Source organism: Prinia subflava, chromosome 4 (assembly GCF_021018805.1).
Source record: "Prinia subflava isolate CZ2003 ecotype Zambia chromosome 4, Cam_Psub_1.2, whole genome shotgun sequence".
NCBI lineage: Eukaryota > Metazoa > Chordata > Aves > Passeriformes > Cisticolidae > Prinia > Prinia subflava.
In genome coordinates, this window is record NC_086250.1 from 24,546,324 (window position 1) to 24,571,974 (window position 25,651).

Here is a 25,651-nt window from a genome sequence, read left to right on the forward strand (position 1 = left end):
GGTGTGGCAGCAAAAATCATGCAGTTAATTTAATTTGAGGTTGTAAAGGCAGAGACCCCTTCTCAGAAATACAGGCAATAGTCCCATTTTTTAATATAGTAGTGAGACCGCAGTTTGAAGACTTGTTTAGTTCTGGACAACGCAGTGCTAGATAGATGTCAACAACTTGGAGGGAAATAAAAAAAGAGGAACACAAAAAGCTGGAAGGGATTACAGCATGTGTAGGTTGGCCAAATAGCAACTGTGAAGAGTATCATGGGAATTGCAGATGAGAACTTCAGGGGTGCAGAAGCACCAGGGAGTGAGAAAGACTGTTTAGGCTTGTCTGAGTGAGTATAAATGGTATAAATACAAAGTAAATTAAGTAAAGGAAACATTAATCTGCAAGATAGCATCCCACAACAAGACTGCAAGATAGCATCCCACAGGAGCTCCCATCACCCGATTCACACAAGACTATGGAGCAAAGCACACAAGAAACCACTAACGAAATCCTGACTGCAGGAAAGGATTACATGAGTGTAACAGATACAGCTAGTCTATAGCTGCACAAATAATTTGGCTTATCAGATAGCAGCTCGACCAGCCTAATTCAAAGTAAACAAATCCCTGGACATGACCATAATAGGTTGGATTCAAACCCAGACAGAGGACCTCAGCCAACCCCTTTGAAGGGGATACGGATAAACCCGTATCGTTGGCCAGTGGGCTAACCGGAGTTGAAATCCTTGACCAATCATGTCTGTAAGTGTGGGAAATTTGAAAACCCTATAAAAGGAGCTGCCAGACAATAAATGTGGGTTGTCGCTGCATGAACTCAGTGTGTTAATGTTGCGTCCCTGTGTCCAACTCCACAGCAATACATGAGGACAATATGCCTTTGGGACCATTTAACTGTTCACTGACTGGAACACCTAAAGAGCAACAGATTTCAGCCCAGTACATGGAAATCTCCCTTCGCCACACCATTGCTGGAAGAACTTGTAGACTGAAATAAACATGTACTTAACCATAGATGGAGTCTTGTACTCAGAGGGGCTGTGGGGGGGAAGGTCTATTGTCAGAATTTTCCCTTTTACCACTATGATTTCCTAGACATGTCACTGGCTCACCATTTGGGAAAAAACAGCAGTGATGTTTTAATATACATTCATTTGGATCACACAGACCTTTGAGTAGAAGTCTTGGACAGCCCTAACCTCTTCTGAAGTCTGTGACAGACACAGCAGTTAATTAGAATGAAATAAATATTTAATATTCCATAATTAGAGAGATGAGACCAAGACAAGATGTAACATAAGAGAGCTTGCACACGTAACAGCTTACAATCACACAGTGCCATCATATATTCTAGCTGCCTGTCATACAGAAAAGGAGACCCAACAGTACAATATGTTGCATCAAATCAAGTGCTGATACACCATATCACTGCTCAGCCCAGATGTGCCACACACTCATTGCTGGGGGGAAGAAAAAACAGAGGAAAAAAAAGCCCAAACAATTTAATAAATGTTCTATAGGGAGTCTGAATGTCTTTTTTTTAAATTTTAATTTGGTCTATATTTTTTTTAACACCACCCTTTAGGGAGGCATGTGCAGTGATCATTATCAGTCCGTCCATACACAAAGCACTCAAAGGTATAGTCCTCCATAACTATTGACCATAAATTGTCTTTCTCTACATAGAAATGTCATGATCTTTATGAAGGAAACCTTTCTGCCTATTTATGTAAATGAAAAATATGGCCTAACACACACAAATATACAGCAAGTGTAAGTGTACTAATATTTGACATAATCTTGTAAGGAATTGCTGAAGCATATGCTAAAATTAATTCCTCACCCTTCCAGTTTATCACAAACCTGTGACTGCTTTGTTTGCACTCTGCTTAACAGTCCATCTTTCTCAGGACGTTACAAATCTCTGTAATTTCATGATCTTACCTTGCAGACCATGCTTATAGAAAAGGAAAAAATTAAGAAAAAATAAGCATTTTCTCCTTTCTTTTAAATGTAGCTCTTGTCTAAGTGCTCAGACAGGCAGTCAGCTCTGAAAATTCAAGATTAATCAAGCTATGAAGAATTGATATCTAGTGACTTATCATGACTGGAAATGAGAGATGCTGCATTCATTTTAGCTCTGCAAGAACCCGAAATAGCTGACCTGATTTTTATGGACAGCAAGACTTTAAATATTTGGGGAGAACAGTTACAATTCTGTCTATTAAAGTGGTTCCTTCAGAACCCTCATCTCTGTTCTGCACATTCCTTTAGCAAAGGGGCAGTCTGTACAGAGGGCCATTTTGGAAGAGCTGTGTACTTCAGATTCACACCCTGCCTTTACCTAAATGAGTATGAAAGTGTACGGAAATCCCAAGAGCGGGAGCCAAGATGAAGTTTTGCTTTCTCTCCCCCAAGTGCCAGTACAGCTTTGCACTGCATTGTTTGAATAAACAATCCAACTGAGCAGGAACTGAGTGATGTAATTCCTTCTCCAACTAAGAAGGAATTACATCACTTCTAAACTTTGGTTTCCCTTAAACATTAAAAAGAATGGCAAGCATTTCCATTCACCTTATTATCAGCATTATCACCTCTCTTCACACCTCCTTCTCCAGCACCTAATTGTTGTGATGGTAGGGACTTCCCTGCTTCCCTTCCTTGAGAGTGAAGAGAGCCTTTGCAACTCAGCTGCAGGCACTTGTTTTCTTCTCCATGAGCTCAGAACTTCTTCAACAATCAGAAAGACTTTATGGGTTGGATGAGCAACAACTCAGGACATTCCCTCTGTAAACATTTATTTGGGGAATTATGGCATACATATTTGGACTTCTTATGGTAATTTGGATCTGATGAGCTTTCCTTATTGCCAAAATGGTCAATGCCTCTGTAAAAGAGAGGAGTACTTCTGCAGCTGCCTACCTCAGCTGGGCAGATATGAGTCTGATTAATACCTGCATGAGAAATCAAAAATGACAAGCGAAGTGCTGCAGAACCCAGTGCTGGTGACTCAGGAAGAAACTTTCTTTTTCCCTAAATTATAAGTAGCTCAGCAGCTCTTACTTACTCAGCTACTGGCTTATTCCTGGACAACCTGATCGAAATAAGAGCACAGAAACCCAAATTCAAATGTCACCTCTCATGCTCTGTGGTCTTGGAAAAGTCATTTAAGCTCCTGAGTCTCCATTTTTTCCAGGCATGAAGCTGAAATGACATACTGAGCCTTGCAAGAACTTCTGGAATCTCTGATTTTAATAGTATGCATCAGTGCCAAAAGCACCATTTTCAGCATTACATCACTAATCTCTCACAAGGGAGGGAAGCTCACTGTGCCATACGTATTTTGGATACAATTATTACCTTTGGAAGTGCTCAGATATCATTGCACAAAATTGTAGGCAGATGAATCTTTCAGATGAGATAGAAGCGAGAGGCCCTGACAGGTTATTAAAAGACATAACATTTTGAAGAAGCCCATATGTTAGCTTTTTCATGTTCACCCTGTTCCAATTTGGATAATTATGTTCTAACTCCTTAAAGCAGGGTGGCTGACCTGCCTGGCCCAACCAGCTGTATATCCAAATCTTCATGTGGCCCAGAGCAATACAACACAACCCACATATTTCAAAAAGCTGAAGGAAAAGAGGAGCTCTAAGAGAGGTTCATCAGCTAGTGAGAAAGATTTCCTTCTGGAACCGGAGCCCTCCCCTCCTGCTGAAATAGTCCTTCCCTCAGAAGCGGCTTCTCCTCAGTGTCACTTCCCATAGGAACCTGCCTGGTATTGTCAGGGCACCATCACGCTTTGTTCCCAGGCGGCTGCACAGTGGCAGCTCTGTGATGCACAGATGCTATGAACATGGAAGATTCACAGCTCACAACACATTCCAGCAGTTTACAGACCTAGTTATTAATTGTGAAGGACCTATTTACTAATAGTAACCTGCATTTCTACTTTATTATTAAGAAAGAAAAATATTTCATCCCTCACAGTACGTAGAGCCTGGCTTGTCTGAGAATCAAGCAAGAGGACACACTGAAGGTTCACACTCTTCCCTTCTCTTGGAGATCACTGGTGCTCTCTGAGCTGCTCCTTTTTTTATAAACTCTCAATGATAATTCCCTGTGTATTGCAAATTTTGACCACCACAGAATCCCAAAATACAGAAAGAGCAATATCTGAGCTTGCATCAGTTTCCTGACATAGTAAAGAAGAGAAGCAGCATATGGTGCAAATTATTTTTTTCACCACAGACACATAGTAAATTTTCCCAAACCCAAGATGAGATGCCATTTCCAAATGGTGAAAAAAAGTGGTGGCAATTCCAAGCAGCCCCCTGATCTGACTAATGTTGCATTTCAGATGTCACTCTGACCCAGTGATAGTGTAACCAGCCACTCTCCTGTCCATTGCATAGGCAATCCTGTGCCAAGACATTGGTATCAGATGAAGCAATTGGATCACGGACCCATGGATCCATGGATCATGGATGCAAAAGAGAGGAGCCTGTCCTGTCCCCATCTCTCCACAGGTGCTGGTGGCACCTGGGCCATGGCGCAGACCTTTGAGGTGTGTCAGAGTCACCAGCCCCAGGGGTAGAAGACAGTCATGGCTGGAGATGTTCTGCATAGCTGTAGCTGCCCACCCCCAGGGAGTCTGTGGTCTGGGGGTTACCAGGGAAACTGGCGGGAGCATGTGGCTACACAGGGGACAGGAAAGAGAGCAGAGAGGACCTAGGGCACCATCTGGTGGCTTCACTCACTGCCTTCCCTAAATCCTTGTCTCACAGGGTCATAATATTGCATGGCCAAGGGTTGAGAGAATGCCAAGTCTTTCCAAGAGACAGCCCAGCTAGGAACAAGAGACTCCTGCCCTTGGCCCAGGCTCACACACCAGTAGGGCACTGCTGGGTAGGACAGCAGTGCAAACAGAGCCATAGTAACCACTTTTTGGGGGGGGTGCTGTTCAGTCAAGCACTTCCCTTGATAAAGAACCAGCTCTAGCTGGGTATTTAGAGATGATTTGCAGTAGAGATACCCTTGGCTAAAGGCTAAAGAAGGGAAGACAGAAGTGATGAAGGAGAACACTTTGGACATGTGTTTTACTGGCATCATCCACCACAGTAAGGTCTTGTCTGCAGATAAAGGCAAAATATAGTTTGCACTGTTTCGTATGACAAAACAGTACCCATGCAAGAGCTTGTCCTCTGCAAAAAAAGATCAAATCAACAAACCTCTCAAGTGCACCCTGGTTTTTATCTTCTCATATGAGGATTTGCTGTAAAGCATTATGAAGGAGTCCATTAAAAGGGCATAAATTACCTCAGTGTCACCAACACACCCTTTGTAGCAATACACTCTCAGAACCAAAGGCTCATGTCTGGTGAAGAGGGCAAGGATCCTAGTCCTAACACAGCACCTTCTTTAGAAGAAGACTGGCAGTGCATTTCTACCTCACACCACTGTGTACTTTGATAACAGGTCTCCACTTCCCTGAAATCCTGAAAATAGAAAAGGATAATTCAACACCTAGGAATCAAAGGTTATACCACTATAACCAGGGAGCCTGCTCTGTGCATAACAGCACTATGCTGGGGGAAGCAAGTGAAGCTGAGGCCCCTAGAGACATAGTTTTTAAGAGGAATCCATTCTCAGCATTCAGTTTTAAGCAAAATGCATCGGGTGAACACAATAAGCCAGTCACCGCTTCTCACAGTTGTGGAGCTGGGGAAACTGATCCACAATTTCCTTTTTTTTTTTTCCCTCAATTGCCTAACACTTAGAAATGAACACGTTTCCTCTTGGTAGTAGCACTCATTTTTGTACCTATTCTTATGGGCCACAGAGCCAAGTAAGACAAAAAGACCAAATGACAACAAAAAGACTGCGTTTTCACTGAACAAATCTCTGCTACAAAGTAGCTATACCAATATTATATAAATTATATTTCATAGTCTCTCTTACTTGTGCCTTCAGGCATTTCCTCATACCATCTTGGAAAATTCCATACCATTTAAAAACATCCCTGCTCTCACAGCCTTCTGCTTTATGTTTTTCTCTCTCACACACACCGTTGCTGCTGTGGCTGCCCATGGTTCATGATGCTAAAGAAGTGATTTTAGATTGTGGCTTCATAGCTTTAAACTTCCTTTTTCTCATGCAGCAGCCTTTTAACCTTCCTCACAGGACCAACCCAAAAGTCACCGAAATCAACAGAGCGACCCCCACCCCAATTTTGACAAAGTTTGGCACACACCCCAAATCCCCACACTTGCCAGTGTTTCTTAGAAATTTTTACTTTTTCACTTTATTGATCAGAACCTGGTGTGATTCTTCCAGTAGTTCAGCACTGACTGTTCTAGAATAGCATTTTCCATTCCAAATACTGTTCTTTCTCTCATGTTTTATTTTAAACAGCTTCAGCTTTTTAATATATAGAATTGTTCAGGCATAAGTGTAAGAAACATGCTACTTCAAAAGGTAGTAGAAACATAAGACAAATCAACTCACTGTAGAGAGATCATTGCCAGGAAATTTCCAGTAGCATCCAGTATTTTTAGCATTTATAAAATTTGAAAAACAAAACACAAAACCTAAGCATCATTATTTTGAAAGTTTTTACTTATCATATAATCCACCAGCATCTGCTGAATATTTTATTGCCATACTGCAACGTATTTATAATTCACCTCATTATTTTTTCAAATTTGTTAAGGAAAGGAATTGTTATACATGTACAATCCTCTGTAAATTCTTCTGTGAACACAAATCTTTCCTGGTCAAATTAGCAAAATCTGAAACATTTTACTTCAAAAATACTTTAATTGTTGTGATCACTTAAATTATAAATGGGTCCAATAAGCCATGCTGTCTGTCCATTCATTGCCTTTTCTGAAATTAATTCCTCAGCACTGAGAAGAGAAAAAGCATGTTTCTGTGGTTAAAGAAAGTCCAAATTGCATGCTTGAAATCTTTTCTAATAAAAAGAGCAAAGCAATAAGTGGATTATATCTTTAAACATAGTATAGGAAGGTTGGAGAGCCTTGAGACATTTTCCATAGCTTCTATCGCTGATACATAGCAACATTATCTTCAGCTAGAGAGGGTCCTATGATCCTGGAGCTCAATTTTTATTTGATTTTCTTCTTTAAAGAGGTTTCTATGATTCCTCTCAAGTTATGCTGCATATTCTTATTTTGGGTTGGTTTTGTTTGGTTGTTATTTCGTTGTTTTTTAACATGAGATAAAACAGCCTCAGCTTTTTGATCTGCTAGTTTTATCATGTTATATGGATATTTAATGTAACTTCTTCCCTATCAGAACCAGAATATGTATCAGCAGAAATCGTAGGCAAGTTCCAGCTGACAGGGGAGAAAGAACTTGGATAGCAAATTAATTTCTAAAGCCTCCCTCCTCCTTCCTCCAGTAATTTTAAGTTTCAAAAGTGGTGTCCCTGGCCAATAATGAATGGTGGGAGGGTAAAGGAGCTTTATACTCTACTGCAGCCCACTGAAACAAAGGCAAACCTATTGATTTTGGTGGGGCAGAGGTATCATGCCTGATCCCACAGAGGCTCAAAATCCGAAGTGATAAAATACCCATTGCCAAGAAGAAAAGGAAACTGGGGAGCTCCACTTGGACTTCTGCAGGTTGAAACCTGACCCCAGACCTGCATGGCTTATGCAGCCCCAGCAAGGTAGTTTTCTCATGTTCCCATCTCCTTGTTCCTCTTTCTTGTTCTGGAATGGGCACTGGCGCTGACACATGTTGTCAGGAAGGGATATTTTCTCTGTGTTCCTTTCTCCGCCTTTATCTCCATCAGTGCATCCAGTCCTCACTGTATACTGCTGATATTGCTGAAGGGGATGCATTTTCTTGAAGGCACAGATTTGAGTCGCCCGTGTAAGGTCACAGCAGGCATTTGTGACTACTTGATGGGATTAGCAGATTATGAGAAAGGGTGTTTGCTGTGGGGTTCCTGAGAAAGGGAAAAAGGCCAGGTGGATGCTTGGATCTGGTTAAACTATGCACAACGTCCTGATGGCCATTTCGGCAAAGCCACAAGCACAGGATCAGATGGGCGGCTGCAGGCCAGGATCGGAACATTAAGCCAGCAAGCAGGGAAGTCTCTGGATTGTCCTACCGCTTGGAGAGGATAAGAGTTAAGTATTTCAGCCTGGGCAGGCGAGAGAAACCTTCACATATTGCCCATTCTCAAGATAAGTGCTTGACGAAAGCAGCTTTTCTTTTGCATCCAACAGTTTTGCTGCAAAATAGCTTTCGCTGCATCAATGCAGACTGAGCCCCGAGGGATTTTAACAGATACATTCTGTTGTTAATGAAGGGCAGTTTAGAAGGGGCCAGGGGTTCTCAATTCTCTCGAGGTTGTGCTCTGAAGTTACTGTGGATCTCTCCATGTATGTGCATCTCATCTGGGATGTAAGAGAGTAGCTCTGCCATACAGAAAGATGTCTGGTCCATATAGGGTCAGATATCTTCCCTGTTAGATATTCTCATACAATGTATCAGAGGATTCTTCTAGAGTTTCTTGCTTCTTAGGTGTCTGCAGAACGATCAAAAGTAGAAAAAAGAAATAGAGGAAAATTATTCAAAAGATGATGAATTAATCTTTATAAGCAGACATTGACTTTTTTTCTGTTAGAAATGGCTGTAAATGATCTGCTGAAACAGAAGCCACTACAGTGAGAAATGCTGCTCCACCAGAGATGTCCCACCAAGGGATAAAGATGTCTCCTTTACTAGTCATTCTTCCCCAAAAAACTGTCAGACAGGGAGGGGAGGGAAAATTTGACTCAGTAAGAAAATAAATCATTTTGGATTCTGTGAAGGAGGAATTCCCTGACCTCCTCAATCCTCTTTCTTCAACAGTTGAGTTTATTCCTCATGACCCTTCCTTGTGTAGACAAGGCGCTGACAGACTGATATTTTAAGTGCCGTGTGGCACAGGCTGCTGTAAGCAAGGTTACACAGCAAGTAGCTAAAATGCCACTGGCTGAACTAAGGCCTACCTACACTGGCATTTTCTCTACTGCCATCACCAAGGGAAAACACTACAAAACTGCTGAGTGAAGGCACCTCCAAAGCATGCAGGATTAACCCCTTGCTATCCAAACTGGCCAACGGTCCAGAGTGACAGCATGTAAATGCTCTTTTCAGAGGCTTTCTGCCCTGCTTCCCTTTTCAACTTCCCCTCAATTGTGCAGCATCCTGCAGCAAGGGTTGGGCTGGACCCTCTGAAGCAGTTAGCTACTGTTCAGCAATCCCACTCATAAGCTAAACCCACTGACCCATAACTCTCACTCTTACAGAGAACACCCTCTTATATTCTGGCAAAGATAGCTGGAGGACAAGTGTCTCAAGTGGTCACAGCCCAGGATGACTGAGGGAAGCTGATCAAGGTGCTTTCAACCATAGGGGATAGTGCAGACCAGCACAAGAACACTTGGAGCTGTCTGCTCTCAGTGTGAGAGTTCATCCCATCCCCTCTCTGTTGTCTTCTCCTTTCTTTATCCAATCTCTGCTTTGACCTTTACCCCACCCTGGGTGAAACGGCCGGAGCCAGACCCTCTCACACACAGATGCTCGTCTGCTGTTGCTTTGTTGTTGCTCTGTTTTACAGACCCTCAGTCTACGGAAAACAGCGACTGAATGGTGTGGGCCACACAGAAGCAACTCAGCACTGCCCAGACAGCTCTCTGGTAGGGAAAAACCCCACACAAACTTCATCTTATCATCCAGACTGAATCATTACAGAGGGGGCAGCTGGTAAAGGTATACAGAAGAATAAACAGGATCAGAAATATAGACCCTGTCCAAATAATTCAAAATGCAGCAAAACACAAATACAGGGATGCTGTCTTTTTTAGTGTATCATATAAGACAAGCCTATATAGAACAATCTATCCTTCCCCTCAATAACTAGGAACCTGCAACTTTTGCTTTTGCTACCACCATGGTGGTGTCACAGCAGTAACTGCAGGAAGCCACTGGCCATGGGACCAGACCACATAACAAGCAGCTCTGACACAAAGAGGGCTACTTGATTTTAGACCACCTTTTCCTAAAAGGTGGGAGTTGTGAAAATGTCTCAGACACTGGAAAATACTGTCCTTCATGAAAGAGAGGGCTGGTGCAACCAGGGAAACTCTCCCCAATAGAACATTAATGGGAGAAAGCATCAGATGTTTTCCAAGAATGTTTTCTAGCATTGGAAGACGATATATTTTTTAAGCAGATAAGAGGTCTGAAGAAAAGAAAAATTAGGTTTTGAGGACAGGAACAAAATGTTCCCTGGGGTGCCTGATGCAAGTTTCGTCCATATGAAAGCTGATACTTGCCAAAGGCAGGGTAGAAGGCTGTGTGGGCCTCTGCTTCATCTGGCCCCCAGAACTAATTTACACCTGAATATTCCTAGCTGCCTCTGTTTCCACTATGAGTGAATTTAGTTCCTTGTCTCTCACTCATAATTCTCAGCCCAACTAGAAGATCCAAGTCCAAAACATACACATACTGCCTTTTCCTGAGCACCAGAGCTGAAAGCAGAGACTGTATAAGCTCAGTCTCTGCTCAAACCATCTTAGCTTCTGCTACCATGAAATGGCTCTCAGATTCTTAATGCTGGTGAGACAAAAGTTGTGTTCAGGGCCTGCTGCTGGTGCACAGATTCTTTCAGCCCAGAGGGTGTCTCAGCTGCCTAAATAATCTGGAAAGGGCAATAACAGGACCAGCACCTGCCTAACTCTTCATGAATGCCCATCTTGTTCAGAGGGACCAGTGATGCCAAACCCCTCAGTGTCTTTCAGCATACATGATACAGCAAAGCATCTGCACAAAACCATGAGTGCCAGAACTGATAGAGTTGCAGGAGTCAGGGTTCTGCTGGAAGAGGGAAGATAGGATACATGTGCAGCCCAGCTGGTGAGTGCATGCCACATCCTGTTTTCCCCTTTTGGTGGGACTGGAGACATATTTACTTCCTGCTAGGTCATAAGATTGTGTGGGGTTTCTTTCCCCAGGTGCCCAGGGCATGTGGAAACTTTCCAAGAACACAGCCCTGGCCCTCACCTTCTTTGGAGGATTCTTTCTGTGTGATGGGTTGTTTGTGTTGTTCTCGAGGCTAGAATAGACATCAACTTGCTGCACATCCAGGCTCTGCACAGAGAAAAGAGAAAAAAGTAAGGGTCAAATAAAATACTTAGGTTTAAGATAACTAATTATCCACTGGGTTATTCCCCAAGTCATGCCTGACATTTTTTAGGAACCCCTGCCATCTCCAAAATTTTGAAGTTCCTGACCTTAACTTGGGCAAACAGAAAATCCTTTCCCCTGAAACCCCTACAGTGCAGCTGCATCATCTTTTTCTCATGCTTACAGAGACAGACTTTGATGTTACCTACCCTGTGTAAGACAGTGGTGAAGAATGCCAATGCCCCTGACTCCCTCTGCTCCAAAATTTTCCCAGAATGCAAAGTTGTGCACTAGGGGACCACAGGTAAGAGGCAGTGCTCTGCATCATCCAAGACTGTTTAGGTGCCTGACAACCACAAGCTCTTGTTCATGATTATTCTGAGGACACAAAGGTGAGTAAACAGGAGAGGCTAGGGGTCCTGAAGCACAGAGGCTGTCAAAAATGAACACAATTTCTGTTTATGGTCTGTTTGGTTTTTTCCCCAAGCCAGAACTCTCCTTTCTTCTTTGAGTGAGCAAAAAATAATAAAAAAATCCTTATGCTCCCAAGCCCTCAAACATTACCATGGTCCCACTTAGCTACACACAGAAACACACACACACCCTGCATGCATATGCACCCATTGTCCCCCAGGTAATTGTGTCACAGGAGATGCATATCAGTTTGAGTGATATTCCAGATCTGCCTAAAGGATCAAACATAACAGTCATGAGGACTTTTCCATGTGTGTTTCAAGGATGACAGCAAGTGGCCAAGGTGCTGTTTCTCTGGCAACAGGAAGATGGGAGGAGTTCCAGCTGCAGGAGGTGCAGATGGTATTAGTGGAGAGAGTGAGGCGCCCTGTAATGCAGTGAGAAGGATGAGCAAAACATGGAGGTTTCATTGGGGGCTGCCAATCACTTGAACCCTCATAATTTCATGTGGAATTGCAAACACTCAGCATCTTAAGGATCAAGGCCAGCGGGACAGTGCTTTGAACAGGACCAGAAGATAGAAAAGCAGCATTGGGAAGTGGGCCTTGGAATAAACAGGCACTTAGACATGAGTTGGCCACAGTGAATGGGGCACCACATGGCTCTCACATTTCCCACTGCTACTCTGGAAAGAGTCAAATTATTTCATCTGTCTGCTTACTGCTCCCAAAAACCTTCTTTGCCTATTCACACATCCCTATCATTCACATGTGCCCCTGATCTCTGATCTCCTTCTTTATCTCATCACTGGGAGTTACTTCTCACTTGTCTTTCCTTTTTTTCCTTGCCTTAGAGTACCCCCATGCTGATTACAGATCTTTTCCCTCCCCATGAATTAGGCACCAAGTTCAACACCCACCACTAGATTTTCACAACTCGCCTAGTTTCAAACACATTTGGCAGGGCTGAGTTTACACCATGCCGAGCCCCAGCAAAATTTAGCTGTGAGGCATCAGAGTTAACATTCAACGGAAATCAGGTTTGTCAACTTTCTATTCCCTTCATCTGTCCTGAGGGCCCATCCAATACAGGTTTCCATCCCAGGACCCTCACCCTCTCTCCTCCCCTGCCCATTATGCCTTGCAGGGCTGTGCTCACTGCTCTCTACTCACAGCCCTGCTCTTAGCCTGTGCCTTCTCTGGAGCAGGAGTTGCTGCTTCAAGGCCCCCCCTCTGCAACAATTGTTCAACAACAGAGGAAACTCCCATGTGGGCAGACTTATACCCCCCAGCATGCAGGAGATGGTCCCAGGCTGCCTGCAGCCCTGCCAAAGAAGGCCAAGCCACCTGCCCTGCATACTGGGCTGGCCAGGAGCCCTGCACAGCTGGTGTGTGGTTAACAGGCTTCACAGGACGGCTGCTTGGGCCAGGTCCATAGGGCTCATGCAAGCACAGGGGGCCAGCCAGTTCCTAGGATTGCCTGTGCCTAAGACTGGCTCTGCTGGCTTGCTGTATTAGCCTTAGTGGAGTCTGAATAGAATAATATGATGAAACATGTAATTAAGATGCAGCTAAGGATGCATGACGAGGCCGACTGAGCGAGAAATGGATTTTTTTTTTTTTGTCTCCTCGCAGAAATCATCCACTTCAGCAGGAAACTACCCGTTTGGATTTTTATATGCCTCAATTAAAAAGAAATTACTTGATACAAATGAAAAGGTTTATAACCTGCAACCTCCTTTACCCAAAGTACTGCCTTTTGCCCAGAATAAACATATCATATGCAATACATAGTTCTCTCTTTTAAACTGCTACTCCAAAAACTAAAGGGCTACAAAATGGTGCCTCCTCCATCCAGAGTGGATATGAGAAGAGGCAGGCCCATCCTCTTGTAGGTATCTGACCACAATCAGGTCTTCTGGCTCCCTGGCAGAGCCTTGCTCCTCTCTGTAGTACATTTTCCAGAGTTTTGCTTTGTTTAGTTTAAATGATTAATGCAGCAGAGCTCACAGGTTTTCCTTAGAGAGACTTTTCCAGCCTTTATAGACCTCACAGACAGAAAGGTTTCCTAATATTCAGGCAACATCCATCTCTACTCACTTTCATTTTACTCCTCCTCATTGGTCCCACAGATCACAAGAAAAATAAACCCTTCCCTTCCCTTCCCTTCCCTTCCCTTCCCTTCCCTTCCCTTCCCTTCCCTTCCCTTCCCTTCCCTTCCCTTCCCTTCCCTTCCCTTCCCTTCCCTTCCCTTCCCTTCCCTTCCCTTCCCTTCCCTTCCCTTCCCTTCCCTTCCCTTCCCTTCCCTTCCCTTCCCTTCCCTTCCCTTCCCTTCCCTTCCCTTCCCTTCCCTTCCCTTCCCTTCCCTTCCCTTCCCTTCCCTGTGGAGCAGCCATCCCATGGTAGTAAAAGGAGAAAAAGGAAGGCACTTTAAATGGAGCTGGACAGGTTGTAAATGGGATTAGGAGTCACGGTTACTTGAGGTAGCTGAGGTCTAGGCCTGACATTTCAGAGCAGCCACTTCAATGCTATTGCCTATGACACTGCTGGGCTCAAGGAGTGGGAGCAGTTAGCATTCCTAAGTTTGGGAAATGGAGATCCTATACATTGAAAAGGGAAATGCTTAAAAAATAAACTCCCTTTACTTTCTCCTTGCCCATTTCTGACTGCTAGTCAGTGTGCCTGCTCAGGACTGCAGTGGTCTGTGACACTGGCACCAGTGAAGGTGTCACAGTAGAAACTCAAAACAGCTGGGGGTCTAAGCCATCAATCTCCAGCTGGGAAGGGCATGTCCTTGTGACACTCTGCAGCACAAAGTGGGGCTGAGAGTACCATTTCCTTCCCAACTTTTGGAGACCCTTCTACCTCTTCCACCAGGAACCCACTCTGGCCCCACACTTGCTACTCTGTGCTGCTGGCAGAGGGAAAGGTGCTGCTCAGCAGGGCGTGGGGCAAGGCGTGGGCACTGGGGAGGCCAAGACTGGGACCAGGATGGAGTTACACCCAGTTCTGAGAGAAGCTAAGCAAGGCAAGATCACCAAGACCGGGCTGGTATGAAGGTATTGCTTATGTTTCAGATCACGATACTGGCATTGTCTGTACCATGGCAGGGAAAGGAAGGGTTGTACCATGATGTGGACAGAAGAGATGAAGGGTACTCACGTCATAGACAGATGACAGATGATTCTGGTACTCACGTCATAGACAGAAGGTGGTGGTGGGCTGGCTGAAGGGAGCTGTGTTTCCATCTCCTGTCTCAGGATATTTGTCTGGTTCCCTCTAGGGCACACCACCTGCTCAGGACAAGACACCAAATGATACATTTGGAGAAAAACACATGTCCCCAAAGCTAAAATGAACACCAATGTCATATCAAAGCCAGCTGTTTGCACACCTCCTGAATGATTCCACAAGAAAGAGTGCTGGTAGTGTCTGCACAACACATGCTGGTTACTTTCCTCACTGCATGGTTAAGTATAGAATCCAGTGACTTACACTGGAGCACTGGAAAGGAGAACTGGGCTCTGTGTGTACATTTAAAGCACTTTCACCACCGAAACCTAACTGGCTGATGGGTGTAAGTATTGAGCAGCATGAAACGATGCTATAGGACAGGGAGAAAAGCAGGGCACTGGTCATAGTGCAGAGAGGAATTTCAGAGAGACAAAATGCAATTACTTTTATCAGGATTTGGCAGGGAAGCTCTTCCTAATACACAGAGTCTACAGAAGAGCACCAAACCATCATTAATGGTGACATATAGTCAGTGATACATTAATGCACAAGTCCAGCATGGAGTTGAAGGAAGAAGGCCCCTTCATCTGAAATGTTTCTTGCATCAGATGAGTTCTCCTTAAACACATTCCATTCACATACAGAGAAGGGTTAGCCCTGCTCAGCAAGCAAGAGGTGAGGCAGAAAAGGCAGAAGGCTTGCTAAGTATCTGTGTTCTGATTCAGAAAGAAGTGGGATGATTATATTCACATCACATGAAAACGACAAACTGCTTTCCAGTCCATTAGTAACTAAGGAGGATGCTAAATAGCTTCTCTTAAAGATAAACATTTTTAACCCAGCAGGTCTGAGCAAGCTGTGGTGAGAAATGCGGGGTGTGTTCTGCAGGAGGGCAAATGTAATAACTGCACAATCTCTTCAGACCCCAAGGAGAGGCCATAAGTCTGAGATTCACTGGCCCACCTCAAAACCCAGAGATGAGTCATGACAGTGCCTCCTCTCCTCATCCTCACAGAGACACTGTCTAGGCAAACAGAGATGGGGGCCTGTCTCCAGCCAACTCCCTCCCTGCCTCTTACACTCCCTCCCCCACATCAGACTGCCTGCAAGGTATGTCTTACGAGATTAGTTGCGCTGCCAACTGCTGCCATTCTGTTCTCAACCTCATGATCTCTGACTGTGTGTGCTGAAGTCTGATGCTTCTTGGAGTTGAAGGACTGTACATGCAGCACAGCCTTCACATAAAAAAGCATGCAGAGAGTCTGCTGTTGTGGTGGCAGAGAGCAGCTTCAAGGAGTTATGAGGCGTACTCTACCTAGAAAACAACAATCCCAAATTCCATTCTAAAAGATGTAAGGGTATTTTTAAGCCAGCCTTAAGATGGCATTCTCTGGAAGAATGCAGATGATGCTATTGGAATACCTGTGGGTGGCAGTACTAGAAGAAGTAGGTTTTCCCCAAACAGGGATTTCAATATCATAGCTCCAGAGGTTTTTCCACAGGGTCCATCTCATCCAGATCTTCTACCTCTGCTTTTGGCTTTTCTTCTCCCACTCTCCAAATCCTTTCTTCCCCACTCCTGGTATCCCCTTTGCTCTCAGCTTCCCAGATTCCACTTCCTTACCCAGCTGGTCCCAACCTGGGACACTAGTCTGCTCACTCAAGAGCTAATCCACTCTTAAGACCCTCCTACATGCTTCCTCACTCCAGATTCCAGTCCCAGTTTCCCCCCTGAGGCTCATTCTTCCAGCCTTACAGAATCACTGCTGATGGAAGGTGCCCCTGGAGATTGTACAGTCCTATCCTTGTCCCTCTATCTTTTTTTTTTCTTTCCCCTCAGTTATTTGTAATTTTCACACAGGTTTCCTTGGGATCCTTGTCCTGACCTTCCCCTCTCACTCTGTCTCTTAATGTTTTCTCTGCCAAACAAATGCCCAAGGCTTTGGTCCCCATCACAGTGCCGAGTTTTCCTTCTGTGGTGCCTGAGCTCAGGAACGCAGCTGCAGTCTCCTTAAAACAGAGTAACCTGCATCTTGAAAGAGGATTAAAAATAAGGAAAGTCCTGCCATCAGGGTTGTAACAGATTTGCTCAAGTGCAGAGGACATTACTTGTCTAACTGGCTCCTTCAGATGGGTTTTAGACAACTGAACTGGTAAACTGACAAAAGCCATGACTGAGTATGCACAAACAGCAGTCTTCCAAAATCCCATCACAAGGCCACATCTCCTTGAATATCCTCAGGGCTAGCACACTGCTAGTGTGACTTCTTGCCCTGCGTCAAATCCTTGCTCTAAGGTAGAGCATGCTGTAGTCAAAATTATTGCCAGAATTTCCTTAATGGGCAAATCACTTATTTGTTTTGTTCTTCCTGTGATCTTCTCAGAAAAACCGAACTTAAGAAAATAAACGGAATCAGACACCCAGCATGTAAAATTTCAGCATGGGAACTTCCAATTCAGCCAATCTAGAAGCAAATGGAATTAATTCCTAGAATGGGTCAGGTATTGCTTTTTATTTGGTTATTACTTGCCTTTCTTTTCCACAGAAGCAGAGCTGTTGTGGTGATGCTCAATATAGCAAGAAGAACAGTAAGGGTAATGAGGATTTCCCACCCATAAGAGGTATTTATGTATCCTGTATCTGTAAGAAAGAAGGCAAAAGGTTCACAGTGAGTAGAAGTTACAACCCTGCTGTATTTTTAACCCTGGAAAAAGCCTTGGAAAGAGCCTTGAGAAAACTAAAATACAGGAGTGCAGAATATGGTGGCAGAAATGCACACACTCTTGAAAACATACTCTGACTCAACAGACAGCAGGGTCCAGCTGCAGAGTCACACAGAAGATGCAGGGTACAAGCAGTTCCACAGAGAGAGGTGACATATCTGTGAGAGACAAGAAATTTGGTAGATAGAGGCTAGCAAAGGTCTTTTGCGATAAGAGCAGAAAGGCAGATGGTGGAATGCACACAGGCCACATGGACTGGGAGAATGGGTACTGTAGGCATCCTCTTACCAGTATAGCAAAGCTACTTCATCACAGATCTTTGCATTTACATTAACAAGTTCTTCATATCAAACAGTCAGTAATGCGCATCCAGCCAGTCAGCAGCATGCACATCCTTATCACTTTTCTTTAACATTCCCCTTATGTTGCATCAAGCTTTCCACTGCTTTCCAGTGTGCTCATTAACAGACCAACCAACTCCTCGTACCAAATGGAAAAGAAGGAGGCATGTCAGTGAGGCCATAACCGGTTTGTGAGTCCCTAAAACTGAGCATGCTGAACCTGTAGATGTGATTACAGCAAGCACCCTAATGACTGACCTTATCAGCTGCCTCTGTCACACTGCTGAAGGAAAAACCACACTGTCTCCTGAACACTGACACATAAAAGCGCCGCATGACCCAGTGGCCAGGTTCCCTAGATAGATTCTGACTCCCAGAGGGCTGTGGCAGGGCAGATATAAATTACTGCCTCTTCATGTCCCCATCTATGCATTAGGAACAGCAGCACAGGTCACCTGTACCAAGTGCATTCAACCCTGATGGCAGTTAGTATTGGGCATTAAGCATTATTCATACCTGACTTCATAGCATGTGTGGATAGAGAAAAAGAAGAGCAAAGATCAGGTTTTCATAGCCAGATCCAAATGATTTTTAAGCTCCTGTCCTTCCCTTCTGGTTGTTCACTTACCTCTAACAAGGACAAACACTCCCTTTCCCATTTTTTGGATATCATTCCATTTGACCTTGCAGTAGTACGTGCCAGTAGAAGAGGTGTTTTCAAGTGGCATGATTCTGTAGTCATAGGATAAGGCAGCAGTTTTATTCTCTTCTCCAGAAGGAATGGCTACATTTTCCAACCTACTATAGATTGATGTCTTCTGATCCAGTGAATTAATCCAGTAGAAGCAAATTGAAAATTTGGTGTATTTCGGCATGTAAGGGAAGATGACTTTACAGGGGATGGATGTTCCTTCCTTGAGCAAGGCAACCTGGATTGGAGGTTTCTGCTGTACATTGACATTTCCCCCTGTAAGGGTAATAATTGTTAGGAGTCACCTAACCTCACTTTCAGTGAGGAGAGGATGGCCTAAGACAGGATCACTCTGAAAATGACCACACACCAGGAAGCCTGTAGGATGCAGTGTTGGCCCTCATCAGAAGCTGAGTGATTCAGAGCACACGCCCTATGTGATCTGCCACATCTCTTGGGTAATTGCTGTCTGATCCACGATAGCCTGCTGCATTCACAGGCTTCCCCTTTTCTTCTGTGAGCTCCTCCATAAAACACCAGCACGCAGAAAGACAGGAAATGAAGGAGGAAGTGAACTGATTTTGCAGTGGTGTATGAACATATTTACAGCAGGTGAATAGAAAGCAATTTTCCAAGATAAATGCTAGCTGGACATCTCCTGAAACTCCCAAGGTATAAACCCTGCCTGGGAATCTATGTGTGGCTGTATGATGGCTCTGTGGTAGTGAAGGTGTTGTACGCAAGCAGGTGTTATCAGTGGGACTGTATATTTCTGAAAAGCAAGTGAGGAAGGAAATTGCATATTCCATATAGGGGCCAGCACAAGGGCCATGAGAAATAAGACCCTGCTTAATCACTCCAAACCTTGCTGCTCTGAAACAGGAGCAAAGCACAAGCCTCAATGTTAGCTATGGAACTATCTGCAGATGACTGCAGATCTTAAATATTTATGCATGACAGTATCTTAGGCAGAGATAATAGAGCATGCCCTTCACATGCTTCCTCCCAATACATACAAGGCAGTTTAAAGTGATGTATCACTGTAACTCAGTAGACGATGTAAGAAGTTCAAAGAGAGGACAAATAAGATGGGAAACCACACAATTCAGTCCCTGTTCTGTTTAATAAAAAGAAAAAAAAAACTAAGAGTGAGCCACAGGCTAGTAAGGAGACTGGGGGTACTGGACTTCTTTGGTTCCCAGCCAAATCTGAGTTCAGTATCAGGCAGTCTCTGTCTGGATCTATTTGTTTATCAGCTGAGGTAACACCATACATAAAGCAACTTAAGAGGAGGCTCTTTGAGAATGGGAACTGGAAACTTACAAGTCTTCTCACAAAAATGAAGGATTCTTTCTAAAGAGATATGAAAAGAGAAGAGGGAAAAAAGGGTAGAAAGTAGGGGATGGGCAGGCTTTTCCATTTATGCTTTTGATGGGATTCCCTGGAGTTACGCATCTATGAACAGGCTCATAACAAGGTATTAAAGCTGTCCCAGTGCACAGCCAGGCTTGCTTTTCTGTCACCATGGACTAACGCTGCATCACAAAAGCAGCATCACCTCGGCACAGTGGGAGCCAGCATTGGAAAAGGCAACTCAGACTTAGCATTGCTGAATGCTGAGCACTAAGGATTCATGGTGGGGGACAACAATGGAGAGAGGGCACAGCTACTGCCCAGAAAGGACTGTTGGGAAGTACCATATATTAAGGAAAATTCTCTAAATTTCACATAGCCAGGGACAACAGCCTGACAGTAAGGAAGAGCTTAAGTTACAACACCAGAGAAAGGTTCTTGGCTGTAAAAGCAACTGAGATACAGTACAGTTCTCAGGGATATGCTCAGTCCTGTGTACACTAGTTACAATATTATGCAAAGGTGGTAACAAAATCCTGAAGACGCTGTGGGAGTGATAACCCAAGTGATTTATTTTGGGCCATATTTTTCAAAATCATTCATCATCTTTCTCCTCATCTCAACATAGTAGAACATACATGAATATAGTTTTTATATAAGACAAAGCTAAGCACTACTATAACAAAAGAGAGGAGAGATCCATCTTCTTGTATTATCCCAGACTTTTCAACCTTTTCACTAAGTTGAAAAGAACATACCAAGGAAAAAGCCAAGCCATTTTATTTAGGTTATCTAACTCTTCTCCCATGTTTCCCCTTTCTTGAGGATTCACACTCTTAGCTTTGAAATGCTTAAAAGACAGAAATAGCAGAAGCATGCAAATTCCTAGAGGGGATCTCTGGAAATTAGCAAAAGATAGCAGCTGGAAATGCTCTAATATGAAAAATATGAGAGTAAACAAAAGGAATTAAAAAGAAAATATTTGTTTACCTCCACACTGAAGCAACCAAGGAAACAGGAAGATGACTTTTACATTAGGGATCATGACCGGGGGTCAAAAGCTGTAAGAACGCAACCAGACACAAAGATCCAAAAGGCAAAGGAGATGGGCGTTTTTCAGGTTATTTTCACACCAGGGCAGCTGGTTGATCCCCTTCTGTTTGCAAAGGGACAGGAGGGATGTACACATACTGTATTTGGCAAGCAGTTCCTGGCAGATACCAGCTCTTCTGCTTTTCAGTCAGACTCCTCCCCACACCAGGGTTGACTTCTCTGTACTACAATGGTGTTAGACCTATCAGCGGGTGTCCAAAGACCAGACCGCAAGCACTTTAACACACAGAGCTTTGCTTCCTGATGATTATAAAATATTGCATGCATTTAAAACAAACTTTGTCACCTTCCACAGTGGCATGAAAACTCAAGTGTGGATCACCTGTTTCACCTTCAACACAGAAAACCAGTACACACAAGTAGTCAGTACAGAGCAATGGCTCTACTGTACCTATGACTCCACAAAATGGCCCTCCATAGCCAACTTCTCCACTAGGTCCCTTCAGAAGAAGGCACTCACATTCACAATGTGAGAACAACCAGACAGCGAATTCAGTGAAACAGCTGGGCTGTTTCAGATCCACACCATGCTGGCTCAGAATCAGCTCTGCAATGCAGGCAAGCTTTAAGTAATCTATTGTAGGCAAATCTAAAAAAGAGCCCTTTGAAGAAGAAAAAACGTGTTTTGTGGGAGGCTCCTGCCGCCTATACTCATGAAGAGTCTTTGATTTTCTATGAACACTTGTTTTTAGCTAAGGCATCTGCAATGCAACAGCTGAGCAGCATCTGACTCATAAAAACTCTGGTGGCTGAGAGGTCTTCCCTTCTCTTTAGGTAGCTTTCTCCTTTCCCACTTCATGTGAGACAACTGCATTGTCCACAAGAAAGCATTTTGCTACAACTTCAAGGGTGCCCACTCACATGGGGTGCTGTGCTGCAGAGACTGGTGGGGGATGGCCATGTGGGGAAAGACCTAAGGCAGCAGATGAGCCTGTAAGCTTCATGTATTCAAAAGCACTATCAGTTGTTTTATCCCTCCAGACTTTGCACGGATGAGGTTTACTCCAAACAATCTTTGGTTTACAGCATTTTTCCTCCTGTTCAGTCTGGGATAGGTCCCCAGGAGGAAGGGGTCTTGACACCGGGGAAGGCATGCAGCTGTATAATGCCCAGGGATGGCTTCAGCACCTTGCTGACAGCCTTAACAGATGGGGAGAGGAGAAAGTGGCTTTGTGTGGCTCTGCAGGGCTGGTGCAGCGGCTGCACTCCTCCAGGGAAGGTTTAGCCCAGATTAGCCAAAACCAACTCCTCTCCCCAAGACATGCTGATGTGAGCTGCACCGGGCTGGGCCCAGCGGGAAACCACTCCACACAGGTCTTAATGCTGAGCAGCAAGGACAATCAAAAGTGGTAATGACACTTTGGGCCCACTTGGTATTTCAAATATGGAGGCACAGATCAGGCAGCTGTGGCTCTGGGATCACAGAAGTATTCAGAAGTCTTTCTCAGGCCTGAACAGCATGTCAAGGTAGCTGGGCCAGGGAGGGAGAAGGAAGCAGAGGCCCACTACCTTCCTGTGGAAGAATTCTGCTGAATAGTGAGGGCTTCCTCAGCTCTTATATCATGCTCATCCCCATGGTAGCACACAGCTTTGTAATTTCCAGTATTGATGTATTTCTAGAGGACAGAACATGCTGCTCCTGCCAGTGATGTGTTTTAACTGTTATCAGCATTTATCTGCTTCAGGAATTCAGGGTAATAAATGGATTAAGTGTGGTAGGTTTGTAGGGCTGCTAGGTCAACATCATCCTTCTGTCCTCTCTGTTCTCTTCCTATAAACAACCCTGATGCCACTCGAAATGCCAAGTCCTAGAAATATCACTGTCTGGAATTTAAAAAAAAAAAAAAAAAAAATCTAGCATTTCAAAAGAGATCACACATAAGACTCAGCTGTGGGATTAAAGGCACAGCCAGGCCAGAAATACATTCACTGCTGGGATTTGCTATGGTAGAGCTCACTGAAAAGAAATAGCTTTGAAACTACTACCCAGCAGCTATTAACTGCAAGGCAGGATGACATTCTGTTCCCTAGAGCCCAAAGGGAGCCTGAATCTTTGAATGTTAAATTCTAATTCAATTTGGTCTGGGGATTCTGAACTGAGTTTTAACCCTGGAGACATAGATGGGAGGAAGAAGAGGAAAAGCTAGGGAGTTGCTATTACCAGCCTGTCGCAGGACTGAACTGATTGCCCCAAAACTTAGGTGGCACTAACCGGGATACTTGTGCCAAAGGAAATAAATCAAAAAGCTCTGAAGTAATAGGTCATTGTATGACCTTCAGTCATGCATTATACAGTACATTGGCGCATGTGAGCCAGTTCTTGCAGCATGACGAAGAGAGAACTTGCCTAGCCAGTTGTAAACCCACCACAGCACTGACTGGCCAGGATCTGTATGGCTTGGTCCTTCCTTTGATGCAGTGAATGTTGACAGTTACTGAAATTAAATACAGGATTGGAGTAGATTCAAGCCAGTTTCTGCCTGTAGCTGAAAAGTGGCTATAATTTCACTCAAGCACTTTAAAAAATCCACAATAGTGGCCGGCATTCCCAAGGAGGAAAAACACATTGTTCTGGCACAAACAACAAGTTTGGGCAAGTGCTGCACCTACCAGAAGCACCTGTTCACAGCTGTGTCCAATGTACACCCGCAAGTCAAGGCACACACAGGAGCCTACACATACCCCCACAGTCAACTCCAGGGAAAGCATTAATTCAAACAAAAAGGCTGCTGCTAGCCAAGGCAAAAGCAATGCTGCAGAGACCACAACAAAGCCTCTTTATTGCTGAAGCATTTAAAACCACAACTATCCAAAAGAGAAACACCATTTGGTGCACAGAAGAGCTCCAGCAACTCAAGCCTGATTGCACAGAGCATTCCCCAGCACAGCAGCTCTGGGTTTGCTGCGTTGTCAGAGGCCAGCTCAAACCCCATCACTGGAAAGCCAGCCAGTGGCAACATGTGCACCTCCGAGGATTCACAATCTCTTTGACTCCTCTAACCCTAGACTCCAGGGTGTACAGTTTCCCTCTGTCTGGCAGCAGGAGTGATAGCAGAGCCAGTGTAAGCAGGGCCATAACTCTGCCAGCAGTTTTACCGCTGTTGTGTGTTGAGTGCCTCTCAACAGGGCTGGATGATGCTGAGGTAAAAGCTGCCAATGTCCTCACTACGTTTATACCCACTGAATTGCTCTAGGGAAAAGAAGGATCAGTGACTCGATGGAAAAACACAAAATTAGAGGTGTTGGCAGCACCGTGAGGAAAGGAGAGGACAGTTCTCTAATTCCCTTTCACCAGCAAAACAAGTCTGCCTCAGAAATCACTCACTCCTGCTTCTTCTCTGCTCACCTGCTGGAAAGATTCCCAGGGATTAAGTTACCACCGCAGGCCTGATGCACTGTCAGGGCCGTGCCTCAGCCTCGTGGTGCTCCCATCCGTTCTCCTTCATAGGCTTCTTGTGTGGCAAGGTGTGGCCAGCGGGAATTAGCCTGGCGGGAGAGCTTTGCCCACTGACGGTCACACCTTCCAGAGTAACATCTACCTGGCCGGGCCTGGGGCTGACGCGAGGCCAGGGCGGAGCGGACCATGCTAGGTCCACATGATCCAGGGGGTTGAATCTTTCCCCGGGCAGCTTCCCTGTCCCCTACGGGAGGCTGAGCCGCGGATACCGAGCCCAGGTCCGGCCATGCCACGATGGCGGAGACGCCAGCGGGGGGCGGCGGCCACTCCCGCCCACAAGATGGCGCCGCCGCGCCGACAGCCCCTGGCGCCTTCCCACACCTGCCCGCTCACCCACCCACTACGGGCACAGGGCAACGAGGGACCGGAGGAATCGCAACCGTGCAGAAAACGAGCACAACTAGGATCCACTTAAGGCGAAATTAATGCTAATTAACTGTAATCAACAGTTCGAGGAACAACTTCTACTCGGCAAGCAGCAGATACTGCAGTCGCAGTTTGCCCGTCAGGCAGGAGCAGCAGAAAAAAAGGAAAGATGTGGAAAAGGAAAATGAACCCGTCTGCTGTGGGTGTAACCCATCCTCGCTGTGTCCTGCCCTCTCTGCGCCAGAGGTCACTGTCCCTGCAGCAGCCCAGTCCAGTCATCCCCCCACATGCCTCTTGCTCCACCACTGGACACTTCCCTCGCAGCCCTCTCTGGCAGCGGCAGCCAAGTCACTCCTGCTGAGCCCTTCTGGAGGCAGCAGCCCCCAGGCGGGGGGCAAAGCACAGGGAGCTGCCAGCAGCATTGCCTCCAGCCCTGGCACTGTCTCCACACTCACAAGCCATCCATCCCTGCTATGCCGAGGGTGCTGTGGAACTCCTGCCAGTGCTAGTGAGAAGCAGTTTTATTATGAATGACAATTCTCAGCTTGCAGAGGCCTCTTGGCACCATGCGTGGGTGCTTCCCAGCACAAGCAAAGCCCAAGTACCTATTTCATGCCACTGACCAGTGATGCTGCACTAGTCAAGGTGCTGGTAATGGTGTTCAGCTTGCTGTGGTTGCCTCAGCAGGAGCAGGCTCAAATGAGTGTTCCCACAAACAGCCAGACTCACACACTTCGACTGTCTCCATGGGAGC

At 45.0% G+C, this 25,651-nt stretch overlaps 1 protein-coding gene across 1 annotated transcript; it reads right to left on the minus strand.

Annotated features, from left to right (window-relative positions):
* Positions 1-6,385: 6,385 nt before the first annotated feature.
* On the minus strand, positions 6,386-24,409 carry NFAM1 (NFAT activating protein with ITAM motif 1). Its single transcript, XM_063396080.1, is given in 8 exon segments — positions 6,386-8,560; positions 11,083-11,169; positions 14,816-14,911; positions 17,384-17,493; positions 18,546-18,884; positions 20,952-21,012; positions 21,014-21,082; positions 21,084-24,409. Coding segments are annotated over 8 exon segments (1,080 nt in total). The 5' UTR covers positions 21,342-24,409; the 3' UTR covers positions 6,386-8,500.
* Between the last annotated feature and the right edge of the window lie 1,242 nt (positions 24,410-25,651).